Source organism: Drosophila elegans, unplaced genomic scaffold, assembly GCF_018152505.1.
Source record: "Drosophila elegans isolate 14027-0461.03 unplaced genomic scaffold, ASM1815250v1 contig_476, whole genome shotgun sequence".
NCBI classification, from domain to species: domain Eukaryota; kingdom Metazoa; phylum Arthropoda; class Insecta; order Diptera; family Drosophilidae; genus Drosophila; species Drosophila elegans.
Window position 1 is genome coordinate 21,980,188 of NW_024545863.1, and position 23,313 is coordinate 22,003,500.

Genomic DNA, 23,313 nt, shown 5'->3' on the forward strand with positions numbered 1-23,313 from the left:
TGAAATGCATCCCCATATGTACACTGTCATTGCAATGGCAGCCGACTAATTTGTAATTAATACACCATTTCGAGAGCGTGAACTGTAAGCTAATGCAAGCCATTATGTACACCGCCCACGAGTGTACGGATAATTGTAAATGTAAGGAGCAATTGTTATGCCGCCCTGTGTACACTTCAGCGATCGCAGCGCATTTTGTGTAAATTCAGTAGCAGCCCAGAGTCATCTCTCTTAGAATACGTTTTGAAATGTGTAGACCCATCGCCGGCCTGTTTTGTTCGTTTTCGTTTTTTAATCGAATATCGAAAGATCAACCCATTCACACATTGCTACACACATACCCACATCGTATGAGCCCCATAGTATATTTAAATATACTATACATACTTAATTCAAATGATTGTGAGTTAGTTTAATATTACATAAATATTAATTATAAATTACATTATTTGCAATTTAACCCGATCAACCAGCATATAAGATAAAAAAAAACAATATTGTCAAGTTATTAAAAATTGAAATAAATCTTAAATAAAAAAGAATTTACCTTGTTTTTGATTTGAAAGAGTATCAGCCAAGATAATAGCTTTTTAAGTGCTTTTGCAAATATTTTTCTGGGCATAGAGAGGGAGATGGAGTAACATCATGAAAAAATATTTTAACAAAAGGCAATGTGATTCTATTAAGTATTGTAGCATATAATATTGGAGTTAAATCTAATTTCTGTAGCTTAAAATTTATGGAATACTTTTGGGGTTCCGTTCGGACAAAAAAAAATGGGACAGTGATGCTCATCTGAGAATATTGAGCATTGGACAACTGTGTTCTTTATTTATTTAATTTTTGTAAAACCTGTAGGGATGCATAATTACTTATTAATATTATTATCAAAAACCCAAAAATCTTAGCCACTTGAATTTAAAAGTAAAGAAAATAATGAAATTCAAATTATTTCTTTATTTTTGTCCAATAGTATGGTATTAAAAATGTGACAGATGGATGCGAGGTGTTGTTGCTGGATTTCCGATTTCACGAATACAAACCTAAGTAAGTTTTTTTTTTAAGAAATAACTAAAATTTTTTTTACTTGCTAAAACCTATCTTTAACTAACAGCACCTAAGCTAATTGTAATTTCACGGCTTGGTATATGCACGTTAAAGCTCTGTGGGGCGTTTACATTTAGTCATCATGATGAACCTTTGCTGGCCGATTTTCTTTCTCGGAGTGGCGACTGCTGTAGACATGCATTTTGCCACATCGACACGTGAAATGGCACCCCTGGTACAAGTAGAGGACGAATTAATAGGATACATGCGTCAGTATGCGAGGGAATTGCAGCTCAAAGTAAACAAAATGAGGATGTTGGTTATTTGCTCACAATACTTAAAATAACTTTAAACAAGCATCCATTTTTATAGTTTCCAAAAAGAGTGGGCCACCAGAAGACAGCAAGGGCCTGCAGATCCCACCAGCTATGTGGCCAATCCCCTGATAAGTTTTCCTCTAATGCGACGAATGTACACAGATGCTCCAAAGTTGCTAGAGTTTGCTAGAGAAGAGATAGGCCTGGGTAAGTTCTTATGTACTTAAACTATGTTATCAAAAAACTAATTTAAGCTGAAAACCTATTTAATTTTTCAAATTTAGTGTGTATATTTTATAAATTAACAATATTTTCTGGCAGGCCCCCTTCAAAAGTTTTTGGACAGTGACTTATCTAGTATTTCAGCACTGGATATTAAAATGGCTGCAACCGGTTTTATGCGCTTTCGGGACGTTTACGGTCTAGATGAAAGCGAAGTGGCCAATGGAAAACTATATGGTATACAATACAAGTGAGTTTTATAAAATAAAATCCTATCAAATTATCCAGTTTTCATCCATAAATAGCTCTAGGCTGAGTGCGGCAGATTGCCTCGCTTTGGGCACTCATTGGGAGAGTCTGCAGAAAGGTAAACTGGCGTGCAAATGGCTAAGACTTGCTCTTGAGCAGTATGAAGATCACATGGATCCTGTAAACAGGTTACTTCAATCAAGTCGTTCTCAAATCTATGAAAAACTAGGACTAACTTTGCTTTCTATGCGTAAGTCAATAGAAAAACAATGCCACTCTTTAACGTTAAAGTTGTTAATTTTTGTAGATGACTTGCCAGCCAGTCAATCTGCCCTAAGGAAGTCAATAGAGTGGGCTTCCAAGGATGATAGTACTAGTCTGGCCAATCATTTGGTCGATAACTTAACTCACATGCTTGTGCATGTGGACAACTGTCGTGGAAAGAACCCCCTTCCGAGGAACTCTGCTCTTCGTTGTCGTTACTTTTCAGAAGGCTCACCATTTCTACGCCTAGCCCCTTTGAAACTTGAACACCTTAACCTCGACCCTTTCATTGGCCTCTATCACGATGTTGTGTCGAAAGAAGAGCAGCAGGATTTAATGTATCTTACACGATCGAGGTTAGAGCACAGACAGGTAGATCGCTCTAGCGCTGAGGCCGAAGTAGCGGCAAATGCCTCTGATCATGTGAAGCGACTTCACCGAAGGATTGAGGATATGACTGGTCTTGATTTAAAAGATAGCGAGCCGCTAACAGTCTCTAATTATGGCATTGGAGGCCAGCAACTTATCCACATGGACTGCGAGCAGCCCAAGGTAAGTATAGTTTATAATCTAGGCAATCTGCTTAATGTACAAAATATATTTTCCTAGGAGTTTATTGAACCTTTCACCAAAGAATATCGCACCGCCACTGTGCAGCTCTATGTAAGTTTTGTTATCTCTTACCTTTACCATTAAAACAAAATACCAGATAATGAATTTAAAATTATTTCTTAAAATGGTGGGTTTTCATATCCAACAAAAATAAAATGTTAGCAGAACGAGATAAAAAGCTTGAAATCACAATCATTTAGTATTAGACGTAAATAATAAACGTGTCTGTTTTAGCAATAGCCAGTTTTCACTAGCTGCTGGCAATTAAATTAATAAAAAATTTAAATTTTCCCAGCTAAGTGATGTGGAGATGGGCGGTTATGCTTCTTTTCCCGATCTGAACATTGGCCTTAAACCAAAAAGTGGCTCTGCATTGGTTTGGCACAACATCGACAACTCTGGGAATTGCGACATTCGAAGTTTAAATGCCATCTGCCCGGTGCTCCTTGGAACGCAGTGGGGTAAGTCATTAAAGTCCCTCATCGATTCTTTTCTCCTCTACTTACCATCCGGAAAACAGTGGCCAGAAAAAGGATCAGTGGGTCAGGCCAGTGGCGCAGGAAACCCTGTCGGATGTGAAGGAAAAGCGGTTTTCCATTCAGTTTTTTTTTCCACTTTTGCGATAATTTATTCAATAATTTTGTCGTTATTTATATTATGATAATAAATTTTATGCACTATTTTATAGTATTCATATTTAATTTATATGCAATGTAACATTATTTGGGGCAGGGAAAATGGTAGGGCTTGGCATCCAATTGTCCACTTTTGATATCCTCGTTAGATTTATTAGTGGGCGGGCAGCGGGGAGTGGATTGTGGGCAGTGGGAGTTGGCAAAGGGTTGGGGGGGCTGCGCGGGTGGGAACAACGCGTTTCCTGATACGTATGCAAATGATATTTGAGGCAGCGGGAGGCGCCTCCGGCAATATGTATGTGGCGTGGGCGGCCGGGGTCCAATAAGTGGGAGATGGTATGGGTATGGTATGGTAGTCGGAGCCGGAAACGGAAACGAACAACAAGGACGCAGGCGATAGAACGAGATGTCGATGTCGGTGTCCGAGGGAATCTGTAGGAATACTTGATTGCCGGCTCTGCTTCTCTCAGTTTTGATATCACGCTCCCCCGGCTCTCAGTTTCAGCCTCATCCACAGAAGCAGCAGCATGGCGAGCAGGGGCTGCCACGTCCTCCGGTTGCTCCTGGCCGAATTTCGAGCCGCCTCCTCGAGACCTGTGGTATGGATATAGAGAATAGTACAACATAGCTTATAGTACATTCCATTCTTTTCTTTTAAATACTTTAATAATTCACAATTCGTTTGCATTAGGGTTTTTCCCGCCATAAAACTCACCTCCGATGTAGTTCAGATGATCATCGTTGCTGGCGGAGGCGCCCGGATGAAGCTTGATTTCTGCAATACAAAACCCAAGCGCCAGAGAACAAAAAAAAAAAAAAAATGGACAAACAAAACAAATTAAAACCTGCGAGAGATGGCAGAACAGAGATTGCGTATACGCACCGTATAACCGCAATGTGCCCTCGGCACGGCCCAGCGAGTTTGTGCTGACGCAGTGATAGGTGCCCACATCGGAGGGCGAGAAGGAACGCACCACCAGCAGCATGACGCCCCGATAGCCATCGCGCCGCTCCGTTATCCCGTACTTGGGCCTGCATTGGATATGGGTCCAAAATGGCAGCGAAATGACAAGAAGGGACGGGTAGGAATGGAATGGAATGGTTTCGAGATGGATATGTATCACTGATGTCTGGCGGCCGGAATTCCCCGAACTTACCCGTCGAGCAGCATTTCGGGGCCCGGCGAGCCGGACTCCAGGCTGGCCGTGGATACGCTGGCGAAACCGTTGGACGTCCGCGCTCCCTTCAGCCAGTAGGAGACGGGCGAGGGCGAGGCCTCCACCTGGCATTCCAGCTGCACATCGGAGCCCAGGGGCGTGCCCAGCAGTTGGCTGGGGGCCCTCACCATCGGAGCAACTGTGGAGTCGAATGGTGAGTGCGTGATTGAGTTGAAATTTCATTGATTTCAGAACAAAAGCATAATTAAATGTATTTGTTTTTATTATTTTCGTGAAAATATTCACTGGTTCAGCACACAGACTTTAAAATTGTTTAAATCTTTAATCCTCTTTTAACAAAAAAAAAGTGAATAAAAGTTAACGAATTTTAAATTAAAATTGTTCACTTATTGAACAAAAAAGCCTATCTTACAACCGTATCGTGAACTTAGTTCTAGTTATTTGTCTCTATGGATGCCTTTCCTTTTAAGCTTATATTTTTTTAATCAAGTAAATATTTGATAACTCACATTGCACACTCAGCGAAACTCGTTTGCTGACAGCAGGTGGAACATCGTTGGAGGCTATGCATAAGTAAGCGCCCATCTGACGCCTTTCCAGACGAAGCAGCCTCAGCGAGGATCCATTGTAGGATTCCACTATACAAACGGAAATGATAGAAAACTCTTTTAGCCTTTTTGTTAATTATATAGCAGGTAATGTACGACTACCTTTCATGAGCTCTCGACTGCCTGGCTTGCGTATGAGAATCATTTCGCCATCTTCCCGGCGCCAGATGACTCGCGGCTGGGGATTCCCCGTTGCCTTGCAGGTCAGAGTGGCATCCTCGCCTTCCTGCACGGCCAGATCGGCGGAGGACTCCTCGTTTATGATATCCGGTGGCACTATTTAAGTAATATGGGTATCATAAGTTAAAGAACTATCAAAGTAAATATGACTTACCTTGCACATCGATGCAGCCCACTTGTTTCTTCATAGGACTCGTGTTTATTTGGCACATATAACAGCCCCGATCACTTTCACGCAGTTTGCTGATCTTTAGTTTCCAACTGATTGAGTAGAAAGTTACCCTTATGTTAAAACAAACTATATAAGCTTTTTGTTTAAACTTACGTGTGCATATCCTGGTGCATGACGCTGATTCTCGCATTGTGGGTGACCACGCGACCTTGAAGAGCCAATACCGTCTGATCGGATGCTCTCAGCCAGCCCACCTGTTGTAAGCAAAGTGTTTGTTTTATAAAATATTTTTCTTTTTTTAATTCAGTTTTGATTTTTAAAGTTCCGGTTATCGGCTTGTGAAACATCCATAGCTCACCTTATTCTTGCCCAGATTCCGCACAGAGCAGGCCAGGATGGCCTCGCGTCCTGCCGGATATGTGACGTTGTTGATGAACCCTATGAACTCCGGATCGGGATCCAGCTGGGAATTGCTCTCTGGGAATGGAATGCCATCGGCTGTAGTAGGGGAACCCCCTGCTCGCAATTAAATTGCCCCCTGCACACTTACCGTGATGCTGGTTCTGGGTCGAGCCACTGCCGCATTTTGTGACCATTATCAGGATGACAAACAGCGTCGATTGCAGCAGCTTCTCCATATTGTTGTTATTTGTGCTGTTGTTTGTTGTTGTCGTTGTTGGCGGAGTGGTTGTTGTTGTTGCTGCTCTGAAACTGCTGTTGCGGTTCTTTTATTTGCTGCAGCAGCTGCTTCTCTTGGCACTCTTTGTTTTCCTATTATTTTATGGGTATTTTAGTTGCTAGTTTTTTTTTGTGGGGGTCTCGTGGCAATTTCTATTTCTATTTGCATTTGCATTTGAATTTGAATTTGAATGCGAATTCCTATTTCAATTCCGATTCCGATTGCGAATTCTATTTACCGCGTGTTTGTGCCAATTGGGCTTTGATTTTCAGCTGGTACGCTTCACGTCCCACTGCCACGCCCATTGACATCTGCAAGTAAACAAGAAACGAGAGCAAAACATCAGCATCACAGTTCCAGTTTGAAGCGGAATCATCGGTTTAAATTTATATCGCGATAAAGCGAAAAAAGCGAAGAATCAAGCACAAAAGGCTGTTCAATTTGAGTGCTCCAAAACGGGGGAGGGTGGTGGAGGGGGTGGTCTGCATTGGGCGGTGGGCGCTAAAGGGTGGGAGGGGGAAGGACCGCCCATCGCTAACTTGATTATCAAGCGTTGCAACAAATTTGACGTTGCCTGCTTTTAGGGGCATCCAATATGGCTGCCGGGTAAGCTCGATCTCACCAACACAGCTATGAAGTACACTGAAGAAAATCGAAATTTGAATTTAAAAAATAGAATTAGGAAGCCACATAATATATAGCTAGATTCCTATCAGCTTAAATTTATATTATTCACAGATCAATGTGCAGCTTTAAAAATTGCAGTTATTAATTTAACATAGTTCTTATATAATTTAATAAATCTGAAAGATAATACATATTCATTCGCACTTTATTTGTTTCAGTGCACGACCCCCTTTTGCCACCAATTTGGAAACCCCGGCTCAGCCCCGACACAAAGTAAAAGGCAAATGCAATTTTCAACACAAACAAAAATTTATGGCTCGGCAGCATCCTTGGTCCATCCAGCAGTCAGGATGCTGCAGGATGCAGAAGTTGCAATAAAAGAAGGCTCCGCGATTTTGGGTGGGCGTGAAAAAAACGGTTTAAAAGGCGAAAGGTGCAAAATATGAATGTAAATATTAAAAAAGTTTCGAGGCGTACAAACTAACGAGGTGTTCGCTCATTTTCCGTGGCAAACCCACCGAACCCGCCACAAACTCTGATCTCAACCACCAGCTCCACCACCCTTTGAGTCAGCTTCTCCAGCGTCTCCTGCTCCTTCTGCTCCTCCAGCGCCGTCTGCCCCCCGACAACCCATATCCTGCCCACCTGCCGCATCGGCATGCGCTGTAATTTAATTCCAGTGTGAAATTGAGCGCTCTCCTAATAGTGAATTTGCACTAAACCAGTTAGCAAGTCGCCGGGGCGATGTCTTGCAAACTTCTGACGAGGTGTCAATGCGATGCCACGCGAACTGGGAACTGGAACACCCAGTGATGGGGCTTGCTTCCGGGATCCGCCTTCTCCGTCTCACAACTCACAACTCCCAACTTCGTCGAAGTTCGGCTTGGCGCGACATTCAAAAAGCGGAAATGTGATTTACTTATTAAATTAGAGTTTCAGAATGTTGCAAGAGGGGGAGTTTTCTTGGCGTGGGATGTGGGATGCACTCGAGCTTGCAGCAGGTAAAACTTGCCACGGGGTTTGAGGGTCGTTAAGAGACAAAGGGTTTGGGGAATCAATCTGCCTTTCAGCTAAGTGGATTAACTTACGGTTATTAAATTTAATTGTGTCCCCAGTCCGTTGTTCTACCTGCATTGTTATTTCTTTTGCATGGACACTTCGATGGCATGAGTTTTTAGCCATCTGAATTGATTTTCTAAATTTACATATCAGGCCTAAAATCTATGCAGATTTATTGACTTCCCTTACAACTAAATGCTATTAAATTTGAATTAATAACTGCACATGTCAGCATTTCCTGTTCCAAATGTACACTTCCTTTTTAGGTTGGTTTTGTTTTATGAAAAGTCAAATAATTTTGGTGAATTATCGAAGCAAAATACTTTAATTTGCGTGAAAATTACTCTCACAAATATAAAAAAAGGATTTACGTTTACAATGGATTTATTGTGTACCATCTAGAGGTAGACGTAAACGTGAATATAGGAATTCTTAAATTATTAAATACAAACTGATCTTGTTTGTCGCGTTTCCTTAATTTCATAAAATGTAATTGATAATTAGTTAATAATTGAAATATTATAAATAATTGAACAATTAATTTTCAGCTATTGAAATGATTATATTGACAGCTGATTAAACTTAATAATATAATATGCCGCACTCATATAGAATTTTATTAATCACGTATTCATACTTTTAAAAGTATGCATTTGAGATGTTCAAAGGAACCTCTTCCGATTGAATGGCTTATGTTACGGCTGCCTCATCCTGTATCTCACATTTACCTCCAGTGATAATAAATTCCCAGTTAATCTTGGGTCCTTATTTCAAGTGATTTCTGTTGCTTTCGGCGAAAACGCTCCACTCCTTTTACCCATTCCGCTGATTGCCCGCCCGGCAGACAACATTTGCATTAGCACTCAAAAGACAGAATATTTAAGAGCGTCCCACAGTGCGAAAATAAATAAATTTGCTGTGTAAACAGAAGCGAGCGTAAAGAGAGCAAGCTGGAAAAACTGAGCAAAGAAGAATGAATGGGCTAGAAAAAACATGACAAAAAGTTGCGCCCATCAAATGAAAAGAAGAAACTGCAAATCAGCGCAGTTGCAGCAAAGGTAAACTTCAGGCCTGGTCAAAAGGAGTGGGGATCATCGAGAGGGTGAGCGGGTTGGGGGAGTGCTTGGGCGGAAAATGGCGAAAAGGGGCGGAAAAGTGTGTGAGTGGGCGGAGAAGAATGAGAAACTCGACAAGTGGCAGTGCGAGGTCGGCGGAGCAAGTGAAAGGACCAAAAGGCGACAGCAAAGCGAACTAACACAGCGGAAAAGCCTTTTGAAGTTTTTCTACTAACAACAACAACTAAAACAGCATCAGCGTAAATAACAAACACAAGAGCCATTACAACAACAAACAACAGAGAAGTAAGCCCAGCTCAGACATCCGAAGACCTAAATACTCTATATCCCATCAAGAGATTTAAGAGTATTCCTTATAAGTTAAAAAAAAGAGTAAACTTAGCATAAATAGATTTTAGTCGCGCTCCTAAATAAGGACAAATTAAATTTATATTGTATACAACTCAGGAATCCAATTACATTTTTTCCACAAAATAAATGAATCAAGGTTTTTGTCAAATTTGTTTAAATTTTATCGAGTACTTTTATCATCCTGTTATATTGCTTAAAGAAACTGATTTTTGGTGTTCCCAAGTGTTAATCACTTTTGCCCTTACAATTTCTTTATTCTATAAAATATAAATATTTTTTGTCATCTTTTTGTTTTGTCTTTTGTACTACACACACACAGAATAAACATTTTTTTAAGAATTCAGAAAACAAAGTCCAATTTAAATATGCATATTTATGTCTTTTAATAAATCTTTTGAGCCAAAAACAAGAATTTCAAAACAAATATTTTGGGATAGATTTGATTGGTCTCAAAACAAATAAACAACAAAACACAGTATAGTTGCATTTTAATTTAAAAAAAGAATTGGCTCGTTAAGCTGGCCACTGTCGTTTTGTAAAAGCCATACATATTTATTTATTTATTATTTTGCTTTTTTAATTATGTTAACATTTGCGTTTAGGCCGCAAGCTAAGCACAGACATTATATGTTGTCCTTCCTTTGTTGGCAACTCTTAGCCTCATAAATAAAATGTAATTAATTAATTTATTGCAATGCCATTAGCGGCAATAATGGCTTAGGTGATGAGGCCAAGCTGCTGGCCAAATTGCGAACACCCTCTGAAAACGGCCAGATGCCAGTGCAGCTAAAAACAACAACAGCAAACACTTAAGTTGGAGAGCGATGACGACGTCAGCAATGCGTCACGAAAGCAGCGGAAAAGCGGAAAAAGCCGGGACAGAGGGTGGAGGATGGAGGGTGGACTTCGGGTCAGTCGTGCAGGCAAATGGCAGAATGTTCGGCAAAGCAATTTGACTTAAAAATGCTTAGCACTTGCATATCCTGGCAATAGCTCCGCCCGTCACGTCGTCCAGAGCCAGCTCAGCTAAATAAGGACAACAAAAGTAGAAGGAGACAGCGACGGCGACAAGAACAACGACAACGACAACGACTGCGATTCCGACAAGGACAAATAAAATAAGGAGCGGGCGTAGAGCCTTAAAGGATCACGAGCTGTGAGTGCGCTTAAGCTCATTTATTTAAATTAAAACAAACACTGCAGGCGGAAAGGCAGCGCAGGACACTCGACGGGTCGAGATGCGGGGGCGGGTGAATGGGTTGTCGGCGTGGCTAAGCCGCCAAAGCTTCGCCTCAGTGCATACATTGTGCATGTCCTGTGCCCTTTTTGCCTCTGTATGAGTGTGCTGGCCTGCAGGGCATATGAGTGAGTGTGTGTGGCAGAACTTTGGCAACATTTCCGATTGCCTGCACCAGGACGCTGGCAAAATATTTTGTGCCATTTGTCCTTTTTGTCATTTGTCCGGTGGCACAAACAGGGCAAATTGTTTGCAATAATGCGCGTGCCAGGTGGAGTGCGGCACACTGCAGGCGTTGCTGCAGGTGCTGCTGCAGGTGATGCTGCTAGGTGAGATTTCCAGGTGAGCCCAGCGCTGCGGGGGGCCCAATGAATTTCACTCGCATTTGTAAGTGCCATCGAATAACAATAACAGCGAGAGCTGCGCCAAAAAAATCAAGAACAATGGCTGCGAATTGGCCTTACACGCCTGCCAGTGTACCCAGTTAACCATTTTGCACTGGCCCGCCCAAAGAGATTATAATTAACAGATGCAAAAAAGTGGCGGAGCAATATGGAAATGAAACCAATCGGGACGAAATTAAATTTTCAAGCACTTAATTCTGTAACGTTAACAATTAATCCTGGCATTGTGGGATTTTGGTAGCAGTTTGGGCACTAAACTTTTTAGTGTTTTTCTAAAAACATATACACATATATATGGACAAATTTAAAATGCTTCGAATTAAATTAAATAGCTTGTTGGCTTCAAAAAATCATTATATATCTTTATACTGCCAATTGTCAACATATATGTAATTCGTAGTATATTGTTAGATTTAATTAATTTATTAATAGCGTAAATATAATAATAAGCTTTGAAAAGCCTTCTTGAGGTGACATCAGAGCGTGAAACCTTCCTGTTTTGGTAAACAGCATGCAATTAAATTACAATTAGCATTGCGTGCGCACTCATTTGGCAGCAAACAAACATCTATTATGCACTTGCAAGCCATTTGTATTGGCTGCAGTAACAGCAACAAAGATGACAAAATGCTATAATTTGTGCTGGGCAAAGTTGAAGCGGAAAATCGCAAAATGAAAATGTTAATTGATTCTGTTTTTATGCCACCTCCTTACCCCATTTTTTTTATTTTTGTTCACCATGCAGTTGCCTTTGTTTCTTTTCAGCTTTTATTTGTTGTAGTTGGCAGAAAAGTTTTGTCAATGGGATTTTTTATTGCAGTCGGTAAAAGTTTTTATGTGCCACCATTAGTAGCCAATTATTGGCGACTTCTAAGGGGATTTGGTGGAGTGTGATAGGGCATTGCAAATTTATATTCCATGTCAGCGGCTTTCGACTGCAGCTGGGCAAAATGGGAAAAAAGCTGAAAAAAAGCGCAAGAAGGCGCCAGACAAGCGGGAATGGCCGATAATGAGCATCTAATAACTCAATTTGGGCCAAGTCAAGGATAAGTAGGGTATGGCAAAGAGGTTGCGGGGAGCGTGACACTAATTAAAACCACTGCAAATGGGAAATGGCTGCAGTTGTCGGCGCTTCTTTTAGCTTAATTAAACATTGCCGCTTGACTTTTAATTGATTGTGAACAAACTGAAAAGCTTGCAGCAGACAAATAAACAATTTAACTAAATGCGCCGCAAAGTAGGCAACAGCGGGCTTTTATGGCCTGCGAAGGGTGGCCCCAAAGTGGGTGGTCCTCTAAGCCAGAAGGACTACCGCCTTCCGACTGCCGGCTGCCGACTACCGACTGGCAAGTGGCAAAGAGAAATGGAAATGGAAATGATGCCTGCCGTCGCCGGCTGGCTGCCAACAGTGTAAATGTAAACACAGCTCAGCAACAAAAGCCAGCAAGGCGTCAGAGCAGGAACAATGCGTAAGTCGAATGAATGGGACCCTCCAACCCGCCGGAATCCTTCGCCCAGGACAACCCCACCCACATTATGCCCCACCCCCCGGAGTGAATGAACAAATGCTGATGGCTTAGGCTGCTCCGACTTGGCCTCGTCTCTCTGTTTTGAGTGAGTGAATGAATGAGTGCTGGGGACAATTGCGATAATTGCCGTTGTCTCACACCTAGCTGCAAAATCTGGCTAAAAGGGAAGGGGAAGGGGGAAAAGGGGAGTGGGAGCAATGAAAATGTGCGGCTGCAGAGTCGTGAAATGATGACAAGGAAAAGCTTTTCCGCCGGCTGTTTGCCCTCTCCCCTTTAAGTGAACCCTATTTATTCAACAATTTTCTACAATTTTATTGTTTACATTTATGTTGGAACACACACATGAGTAGCATGTACCCCATCTTTTGGGCAAAAGTTTTTCCCGGCCAGGTCTTTCGTTATTTCCAACTCTAAACTCTGGGTTTTGCCAGCTCATGTTCGCTCCTCTTCCCCCATTTTTATTTTTTTGACTTCTTTTTTTCGCGCACAATTTGCATGCGAATTTGCCGCTGTCTGTGGAACGCCCCCTTCTGGCCGCCACCCCCTTTTCCATCTTGGCTGCGCGTGCCTTTTCCTTTTTCCCGCACGACTGCAGGCTGGCTGCTGCCACTTGGCCCCTCCTCCTCCTCCTCCTCTGGCCATCCTCCCCAGCTCTTGCCACTCATCCTCCCATCTGTTTGCACGGTTTTTTTACTCGCTCCCTCCTTGTTCATTTTTTATGCCCCGTTAACAACTTTTGCTCGGTTTACTTTTCCCGTGTCGAGCGGCGGCGGCAGCGACGTCTTTGAAAGTTTAATTGTTGTTGCATGTCTTTTTGCGACGCCTACTTCGTCCCTCGTCCTTACCCCGATCCTTTCGCCCATGTTCCGCTGCTCTTCCTTTTCCTCCTTCAGCTGCTCCTGCTCGCCTCGTTGTGTAAATTGTACGCCGCACGTTTTTACGCCTGCAGCGGCTGAAGAGCAGAGGAGAAGTGTAGCAGGGGCCGGGACCAGGACCAAGACCAGGGCCAGGATAAAGAACCAGGAGAAGAGACGCTGACGAGTCGGGGAATCCGACGTCTTACCCATATGCATATGTGTCTGTCTCAGCCGGAACAGTGCTGGTCACTGCATTAGCTCCTCAAAAAATTAAGCAAAATTACTGTGACTTAGATTTTGATTTAGTTAAAGCTTTGTTGCTCTTCAGAATATAGAACAGTCAAAAATTAGGTAACTTTAACAGCTTTTTAATAAATACAAATTTATCTAAGGTCAGAATTAATTATAAACATATGCAGTTACCAATTACGATCAAGCTAAAGGGATTTTAGGCTAGTGCAATAGAATTAATATTCGAAAGATTTGAAACTAAAGGAAACGAATTTGCCTGTCAGTGTTATTTTCGTGACATCCACTGTGTGATTGTGAGTGGTTGGTTGTCCTGGGGTCTTCCTGCTCGTCGGAAGTGTGAAACTGAAATTGAGCAACTAAAGGACTAAAAGGCTGTTGCCTACTTCCTGTCGCTGCTGCGTTCATTGCCAACGTCTGTTACTGTTAAATGTGTGTGTGCATGAGGCCATGTGTGTGTGGTTGTGTATAAGTGTTGTGTGAGTGGGTCTGTGAGTGTGGGTTTGTGCGTGCCTTCGACTTTATTTGGTTTACGTAGCGCTTGGCATTTATTTGCCCACAGTGAGACACTTGCAGCCCAACTGGTAAAACTTCGTTACCCCCAAGAAAAAAAATCAAGAAAAAAACCCGCGTGTATATACGTATGTATATTTGGGGGAATCGCTTGGGGGGAATTTCCAAAACGCATTGTGCTCGGCGATAACTCCATTGAACTGGGCACAAGTATTGTTCCATTTAACCCCTCCGCCTTCCCCATTGCCCCCTTGCCCCTTGCTCTGGTCTACTTTTGTACATGTGTCCAGAGTTGGTAGCTCGAAGTTGAAAAACGGAAACGGAAGAGAGAAGATAACACACACACGTATGTACATGCATATGATTTTTACACGCTCGTTCTGGTTCGAAGGGTTTTTTGGTTTTGTTTTCCCTTTTTCACGGACACTTTTTCCTGGCCACCCGTGTTTGCTCTCTGCTGTGCGCTATCTGTTATCTAATAGTCATGATTGCTCAATCATTTGACAAATTTGATTGTAATTGAAAAGCTGAGCCACGGGATTGACAAGTCGGATAGATTGCGATCGTACCGAATGGCAAATGGTGAAATTAAATTTTGACTACGAGGAAGTGATTTTCGAATGGCTGGGGGCTCCTTTTTTGGCCAGGCAACAGAAAAGAGTCACGAAACTTGTTTAAAAGGCTTAGAAGGAATGACAAGTGCGGTGGTCCTCATAAATATATAACACCCGATTGGCAATAATGTTCACATTTTTTATTACATTTTTAGACATACTTTTATCGGGTTTTTGTTATAGGCTGAACTAAAGTCCAATTCTTTAAATTCTCCAAACTCAAAACTCTTTGGGGAACGTATAATTGGCTACGTACCGAAGCCAAGGCTGAACATCTTTAGAAAAACTCCTAGAAGTGGAAAAGGAGCGGAAGGGGAGGCATAATCGGCGCTGCTAGCCGCATTTGCAGCCATAATTGCTGTTGGCTTAATTTCAACAGTCAACTTCCGTGACGGCAACTTGAATTGCTTCTTCGTCTGGTTATTCCGTTCTTGCTGCTTCTGCTGCTTAGGCAGCAACTCCTTCGCCAGCGACAATGACAACATGAAAATCCATTTGAGTCCACAAGCTTGCCATGTTTCAGCACACACATCCAGAAGCGAGTGTGTGTGCATTTGTACACTTGAAAAAGTAATAATGCAACTGGTTTTATTGAAATAAATAACTACTGATTTATTCTGTGAAAAAAGTTCATAAGTTGAGTTAAATTTTCTAGAAAGCGGTATTTGTTACGATGAGGTAGAAATTTAAGGTATAGCATATATTATGCTATATAGCATAGATATAGCCAATTTCTTCTTTTATTGCCATTGGCTAGGATGGCGAATTGTTTTGCAAATTGCCAGCACTTTGGCTTTGAAATCCCATAGGTCCTTTTTCAGAGTGCATGAGCTGCTGCTCATTTGGTTTTGGCTTTCTATTCGTCTGCAACTCGGTTTTCCCCACTTTTCCCTCACCGCCCACACTTTTCCGTTCGCTTTGTTATTTTTATTGCAGTGGCTCTCGCTTCGCCTCCTTGTCGTTTTCCTTTTGCTGTTTGCTTGGCTCCTGAGCGTGTGTGTGTGTGTGTAAATGTGAGAGTGGGTGTGTGTGTGACAGTGTCCTGTGTCTTGGAATCGTTTGTCCGGCACCTAGCCCCTTCTGGCGTCTGCTCATCAACGCCACATTTGTGTGCTCCTGCTCCTTTTGCCATTGGTCCTCCTGCTTTTCTGTTTCTTGCACTGCATCCTGGAGCTGCTTTCACTCCTTTCACTGGCCTCTCCGCATGTCCTTCCGTGTGTCCGTTTCAACTGTGCATTTGTCTGGTCGCTTGAGCAGCCTTTCAGCTGTGATCCCCCCTTTCGCCACCCACGCCCCTTTCGGATTTTCCATTTCCCACCAAAACTCCCCAAACCACCACCCAATCGCCCCCTTGCGGCTGTCTCTGTTTGCATAAATGACTGCGCCTGTGTATTTGGCATGACTCTTGAATTAATTTTGCAACATTTTAAATTGAGTGCAATTAATTGCAAAAATGTTTTATTTTTCCACTTGCACTCGTTTTTCACATGGCATACATACATACATATGCAATTGCATTCGTACATGGGCACATGTGTGTATATGTTTGGGTTTGCTGTGCATTTCCTTGCCATTTCATTTTTTGTTCGCTCGCCAGCAAGTGCGAACACGCGCATTCAAGCATATGCACGTCGCTAGCGCGCCTTCTATACATGTATGTGTACTCGTATATGAATGCTCTTACACACACATCCATACACAAGCCCATCTATATGCGACGTTTTTGTTGCTCGCCCATCGTTTGGACGTGCTGCCTCTTTTGCCACTCATTTCATAGTTGCCATTTCGTTTTTTGCACCCATTGCAAAAAGGAAGCAAGGGTATGCCAAGCTAGTCAAAGTGAATCTGTTAAGTCATTATTTTTAAATAATATTATCTTTATGAAAAGGATAATATGTAAAAGGAAATATTGCAAGTGTGCTTTTTAGTTAAAAAGTAATTTTTTAAATAACTTATCTATTTTTCTGAAGCCTAAGACAACTATTCTTACATTTTAAAAATTAACCTTTAGTTCTTACTATATAAGCATTTCTATAAGTTTAAACTGTAAAGTAAAATATTAAAAGGAAAACAAATCTAATTATTTTTGTTAAGTTTTTGCTAGGGTAACCTGAGTGTAAATTAACGAATTGCTGAAATATGTAAGCCTCGGCCAACAGAGCGTATGAGTGATATATTTTAAAAGCATCTCGCAGGCATCCAAGCCATTTTGTATTTAACTTTTTTCTTCTGAAATGAATTATGCAATTGCAGCAGAGGCAACTTAAAATGACCATCAATTCGGAGCACAACTGAGGTCCGGTCCGCTTTTAAGTAAGTATGTATGTGGAAAGCATCATCCCGATCTGAACTATATTTGTTTGCTATGTATATATTTTTTGTTATGAGGTAATAAAAGCATAATTAGGAACAGCCACCAATGGGAATTTAATAAAAGTCAAAAATAATAAAACAAAAATGAAACTGCTTTATTATATCTTTTAAACATTTGTTAGATATTTTAATTTAAACTCAATAGAGGCTGATTACGGAAATAAAGTACGTCCATCAAACCAAAACTTTAAATACCAGGTATTTCAAATTCGAAAATGGCCCCTTGTCTATTGTTACTCTTGTTGTTTCCGCTGTCCTTTCGTTGCTGTTCCACCCAATTTTCTTCACTCGTTCGCTTTTTGTGTGTGTATTTTTTTTGGCTGGAGCTGAAGTGTTTTATGCATTGCTTTTATCGCGTTTTCTAGGCTCACGCACACGCACACGCACTCACACACACACACACACACACACACACATTGAGGCCGCGGGCATCGCATAACACGCATCACCTAAAAGTATGCAGCGTGCATTGAAAGGCTTTTACATGACACTCCACTCTCTTTTGCATCACCCCCTCTCCCTCCACCACGCTTTCTCTTTCATTTTGGCCATTGTCCTGCGCTGCTGTTGCTGTTAATTTTTCGGCGCTGCTGTTGCATTTTTGTCAGCTTCACTTACATCCGCGTCACTTTGCATCCTTGCATGTCGGTGCGCGTGGCTATGTCGCTTATTTATATCCAATTGTTCATTTGTCTTTGGTTTATGTTACGCATACGTCATTTTTGGCCATATTTTATGCCACCCAACACGTACATCAGAGTGATTGTGAGGGAGAGTGCCGAGAGTGGTGCACCACACAATGTGAAATATTTTTCGTTATATTTATGTGTATTTGCATTGTGCTCATCCGATGCCTTCCTTTGTTTTACCACTCCAATTTACCAAACTCAGGATGTAGTCAACGTGGATTTGTCAGGCGCCCGAAACAGTGATCAATGAGTGGTGAAAGAAATATTTTCGAAAAGGCACAAATAATAATCATAAATTACAAAATGTGCCCATCAGGAAATAGGACTTATGGTAACAATTTTTATGGCCTGTGCTGTGAAAAAAAACTTTCATTCGGAATAATTTATCGATGTAAATATGGGATTATATATCTTCAGTTGTAAGAAGTTAAAATGGATTACTAGGCTGGCACTTAATACTAAAACATTAAATTTTTATTTCTGCCGACTTAAGGCAGATTTTAAGTAATAAATTAACTGTAAGTGAAGTTTTTTTTAAATAATATGAATATTTTTTAAGCATTAGATTTCACTCGATTGTAAGTTTTCTTTCAAAAATGCAATACTGAATAATGCTTAAACTCACACATTTATTTTTTTAATAAAATGTTTTTTTTATTAAAGTATAACCCTCAATAGTTTGGGCTAAAACTCAGAAGCTTGACAAATAAAAGCACCAAATTCCCCGCCACTTAAGAATTCGATAGATTGGAGTTGCAGTTCCTGCTCGTTAAATTTCCGTTCCCCAGAAAAGAACCGAAACTTGTCTACGAATCGCACTCAAATCAGTCTGGAGCAGTGCTCGATGATGTCCTGGCTGCCAAAGGATATCCGCTTTAACTTTTGCCGCAATTGAACAGAGAATTCGTCATGTGAATTCGTCAGTGTGTATGTATGTACGAGTGTCTGTTTGTGTGTGATTTGTGTAGAATATTGTGTGTAAGCGGGCTCAGGATTTCTACACTTCGTTCATGAGAAGAAAGCGATTTTTCTTATTTATTTCTTTATTTTTGCTGCAAATGGTATCAGAATTTTTCATCGTTTTCTTGCCTGCAATTGGGTTTCCCACTCTTTTTTGTGTTATTTGTGTTGCCACTTTTCTGGTTTTGTTGTTGCTATTTCTCAAATGTATTTTGCATTTTTTATGGAACTTGCAATGCCAATACAACAACATCAACAATGGTAAATTTGTCTACGAGTAAGTGTGTGTGTGTGGGTGTGTGTGTGTGTTGGTGTGTGGGAGGCAATGAGAAGGGGATAAATAAAGAGGAAAAAGTTTTATTTCACTCTGCTTTGGCTGTCACATTTTCTTATTGTAGTTGATAAACTTGCCGTTCGTGCTCGGGCCATGTCCAAGTGTCTATGACTGTTTATGGGCCAGTCTGTCAGAGTCCTGCCCCTGGATCCTTCGACCCCTCCTCCCCCTCCTCTGAATGTGTGGGAGTGTGTGTGTGTGTGTGTGCCTGGCTGTCAGTCAGTGTGTGAATGTTTCGGTTGGTTTTTTTATTATTCAGTAAATCAAATCAGTTGCCTAACAACTCAATCCAAACACTTGCAGCACGCGCCATGGACAAGGACATGGACGTGGCCCAGAGCAAGTCCACTTTCCTACCCGACACCGCCCCCAACTCATCTTTTTCATCTTGCTCATCTGTCTGCTGTGTGTCCTGGGCTTCGTCTTGCTGTTATTTTTACAGTTAAGTCAATATGCAGCCGTCAAAAACAACACTTGATACTTTTGTGAGTTGCTTCTCTGCTTCTGTTGCAGACTTGGCCATATCCTTTGGCGCTCCTGGCCTGCCCCCCCCTCCCCTCTACCCCCGTCCTGCTTACTTACCATCCCATCGTATCTGTCATCTGGCTATTGTGAGTTTTCCTTTCGAAAGTTTTGCACAAAAATAAATAAAACCGAGCCAGAGAAGTTGGCAATGAAGCAGCGCAACAAATTTATGGTCATATCAACAACAGAAGCACACACAGATACAAACTCATACTTACAGATACATCACAAACACACACACACACACAGTTACAATTGGTTTGTTTCACTGTTAACAATGCATATGCATGAACTGAGGGCCACCATAAGCGACTTACGTGCATAAGCCGTAGCAAAAAGCTTGATCTATCATCCTAACAAGCGAGCGGGATGCGCTACCTATCCTGCAGTCCGTCATTCTGTCAGTCTGTCAATCTCGCAATCAGCCAGTCCCTCTTAGTCCATCATCGCACACCCAAACACACACACCCACTCCCTTCAAAATCAAGCAAAACAGTCAGTTGATTCGACTAGCGGCAGGTGGGCTGGGCTCAGATTCCAAATCGTGTGAAAGCGGATTGTTATCAATTCAGATGTCTATTCGCCTTCATGCCACGCTGGCCAACTCTGGACAGGTCTAATGGCCCTGATGCGATAATCCCCCAGATATCAGATACCTGCATATGGACTTGAAGTTCGACATATAACCTTTGAACGCTTGCATAAAGTGCGTGTCGTGGTGCAAGTTATTGGGCGACTTAGTTTGTTAATGTCAATTGGCTTATAACAATGAAAGTAATGCTGTTAAAAAAATTAATATTTTTTAATAGCTTATTTCGGGAAAGCTGATTTTTTTAAGCCAGAACAATTGTAGAGCTTTGGGAAAACCAGCCCATAAAATCTTAATAATTAAAGGTTATGCAACAGAGCCCAACGTTTTCCGCATAAGCATAAACTAAAAGTTAGAATTGGTAATTCAATTTTCTCTTATCTCCTTACCACTGTATTTAAGTCTTAAAATGTCTAAATGGCACGAAAATCCTTTAATATTCCAAAAAGTCATCATTGAAAGTACATAAGGTTAAATCACATTAACAAATGCACAACATTTAAATCGGATTAGACTTGGATGAATATTTTGTATGCTTGTTAAAACCCCTTTTGACCCACATTTACTTCTGATCAATTTAATTTTCCCAGCTATAGCAGAAAGCAAACTTGGCCAAGACATTTTCGAATCATTCATCATTCGGAATCATTTTCGGCCATCAATGTTTGATCGTTTCAATCGCTTTAAGGGCCATTTTCATAATCCAAACACTCCGACGCCCACGTCGAAAGAAACTTATTTGGGGAAATCTCATAGACACGTATGCCCGAGTTGTGTGCCGTTGGCCATTACCAATTCGCAGCGAACCTTTTTTTACGATTTACGTGCCGCATCCCCTGGGATCCTTAGAACAGACCCATTGTGCCACCTTTGTCCCCACCCACTCACAAGCTCACCGTTCGGCGGCACATAGACACTTCCACCTGCCACTCTGGTCATCCACACGGCTCGGGCTTTTAATATTTCTCATATTTTTATGACGCTTACTGCGGAGTGGAGTGGCGGGGAGTGGCGTCGAGTGTAGTGGTGCAGCATGGGCGAAGAGTGTTGGGTGGTTGACTGGGCGGCTGGAGGGTCATCATATTTCGGGTGATTTGTATTTTTTTTTTCTTTCGCCCTAGAAACTTTTGCCACTAAAATTAACAAGTCTCCACCCACCCACAGACACCCACACGTTCAGATATGGAATATTTGTGTGTATTTATTGGACAAACATTCGGAGTTTGTTCATTTGTAATTTGGTTGTTCACATTTGCATTCGCAATCACATTCACATTCGCATTCACGTTCGCATTCACATTCGCTTTGGCCAAATTGGAATTGAATCAAACGATTGCCGCGGGGCGTTTGTCGTTAATAAAGCCATTCAATTTTAATCATCGCCATTCAATGCAAGGCCCTTAGCCAACCAACCAACAAACAACAATATAAGGCCAGGAGAAAAACGGCGAGCAACAACACACGTGCGAGACAGGCTGGCAAACAAACAATACGAGCGACCAAGTATTTGTCCTGAACAAATTTGCCGCAATCGGCCGCATTGTTGACACATTTTGTTTGGCGGGCTTTGGTAATTCAATTTGGTATTTGATTAAACTAAGACCCACTGTTAGCCCTTCCTGCGGCAGGCTCATTTCCGCCGCTCCTGCATATTTAATGTCAAAAATTTTTATTATCCAGCCAAAAAGCAGAACAACAACAAAGTAGAGCCAAAGTTGGGAGTAAAGTTTTTCAAGTCAAGTCAAGGCAACTTCAACTCAGCTCAGCTCATCTCATCTGCAGTTCGGTTGAATTCAGTTCACTTCGGTTCGGTTAAGTTCGGTTCGGATGTCAGCCCCATCAGGAGCATTCAGCTGGGGAGTTGTCAGTGTCCCGCTCCCTTTCCCTTTCCCAATCCCGATCCCCGATTCGACCCTGTCTCCTGCACATCCTGTGGCCCATTTGGTGCTCACTGTGGCAACTGGGGCGTCATCATCGAGCTGGGTCCATTGTTGCTGCCCTAGCAGGACATCAAGGGTTTTCGGGGGAGAGTTGCGGGGGGCGGGGGACTTTGGGTTTTTCGGTAAAAATGAAGTTTTTTCCCGTTCTTTCGTCATGAATTGATAATGTACACATGCTCATAAGGGGATGCGTGTGGCAGGAGGGGGGGGAGATTGTTGCTATTTGCATACGTATGTGGATGTTTATCTGCTCTGTGGCTGTATCTATAATACTGCTGAATGCACATCAGCTTTTGTATGTACGAATTCGCAGATTATTTAGCCCAAAATTAAAAGGTATTTCGAACAAACTAAAAAACAAAAAGCACATCTCACTCGCACACACACTTACACACCCACACACACACACTCACACGCGTGCAGATGAGCGAAAGAAAAACAAGAGAAAAACCCCAAAAACTTTTATTAAGTTGGAAGATATTTTGTTGAAATTTATACACATTTGCTTTCTTCTCCAACCGGTTTTATCCTCCATCCAAACCACTTGCCCCCTTTCAAGCTTAGAGCTCACTTTTGTTTCGTGTGTTTTTTCATTTCGATGCTTTTTCTGTATGTTTTCTTTACGTTTTTGCCCCATTTTTTGCGCCTGCCGTTAAAAAACTACAAGCAAATGGTTTGGCACAAAATTCGGAATTCGTTCTGCCTCTATTTCTTTGTCTTCCGGGTCCTGTTTTTTTTTCTTTTGTTTTTTTATCCTTGCCACTTCTTCAACTGCGTCTTCAGCATCTACGACTTGCAGTCCGCTTCATGGGGATTTATATTTTTTAATGGAAAGTTAAGCTCATAATAAACTGTAAAGAAAATGGAGCGTCTTAGTTTCGTTGCTCGTTAGTTTTTGGAAAGTAAACAAAAATCTGCTGACTGTTCTGTTTTTTCCCTTTCCCATATGAGTATGTATGTGTGTTTGTTTGTTTGGTTTTTGTTCGTCTGTGTGTGCTGAAGGATTCGCCGCAGAACTTTTAGGGATTTGGAATACCTTGGGTGGGTTAATACGCGTACTTGTGGTCAGAACCGTGGCCTTTTTGAATGGAGGCAAATTCTTTGGTTTGTTGTTCGGATTAAACGCACATTCCTGATCCGCAGGATGCTTATGTGCTTTAATTTATCTCATTAATAACTTACTATTAAACTTACATTTGACAAAGTGGATAGCCTTTCAAATAA

The 23,313-nt window shown here is 41.7% G+C and overlaps 2 protein-coding genes across 4 annotated transcripts in view; one reads left to right on the plus strand and one right to left on the minus strand.

Moving 5' to 3' along the window:
* Positions 1-1,204: 1,204 nt before the first annotated feature.
* LOC108147272 (prolyl 4-hydroxylase subunit alpha-2) lies at positions 1,205-3,390 on the plus strand. Its single transcript, XM_017273676.2, has 8 exons — positions 1,205-1,362; positions 1,420-1,571; positions 1,686-1,836; positions 1,892-2,085; positions 2,143-2,651; positions 2,709-2,762; positions 3,007-3,172; positions 3,232-3,390. The coding sequence occupies exons 1-8, from the start codon at positions 1,244-1,246 to the stop codon at positions 3,288-3,290; spliced, it is 1,404 nt and encodes a 467-aa protein (XP_017129165.1). The 5' UTR covers positions 1,205-1,243; the 3' UTR covers positions 3,291-3,390.
* Positions 3,391-3,439: 49 nt separating this feature from the next.
* LOC108147273 (lachesin) overlaps positions 3,440-23,313 on the minus strand; it is a 46,945-nt gene continuing 27,071 nt past the window's right edge. For all 3 annotated transcript variants that reach the window (XM_017273680.2, XM_017273679.2, XM_017273678.1), the window contains 10 exons: positions 6,035-6,474; positions 5,843-5,961; positions 5,638-5,738; positions 5,467-5,573; positions 5,235-5,408; positions 5,034-5,162; positions 4,504-4,702; positions 4,230-4,378; positions 4,062-4,121; positions 3,440-3,940 (listed from right to left, as the gene is read on the minus strand). In XM_017273680.2, coding sequence (XP_017129169.1) covers positions 3,825-3,940; positions 4,062-4,121; positions 4,230-4,378; positions 4,504-4,702; positions 5,034-5,162; positions 5,235-5,408; positions 5,467-5,573; positions 5,638-5,738; positions 5,843-5,961; positions 6,035-6,122 — 1,242 coding nt within the window. In that variant the 5' untranslated portion in view covers positions 6,123-6,474 and the 3' untranslated portion in view covers positions 3,440-3,824. The remainder of the gene's footprint in view (positions 3,941-4,061; positions 4,122-4,229; positions 4,379-4,503; positions 4,703-5,033; positions 5,163-5,234; positions 5,409-5,466; positions 5,574-5,637; positions 5,739-5,842; positions 5,962-6,034; positions 6,475-23,313) is intronic.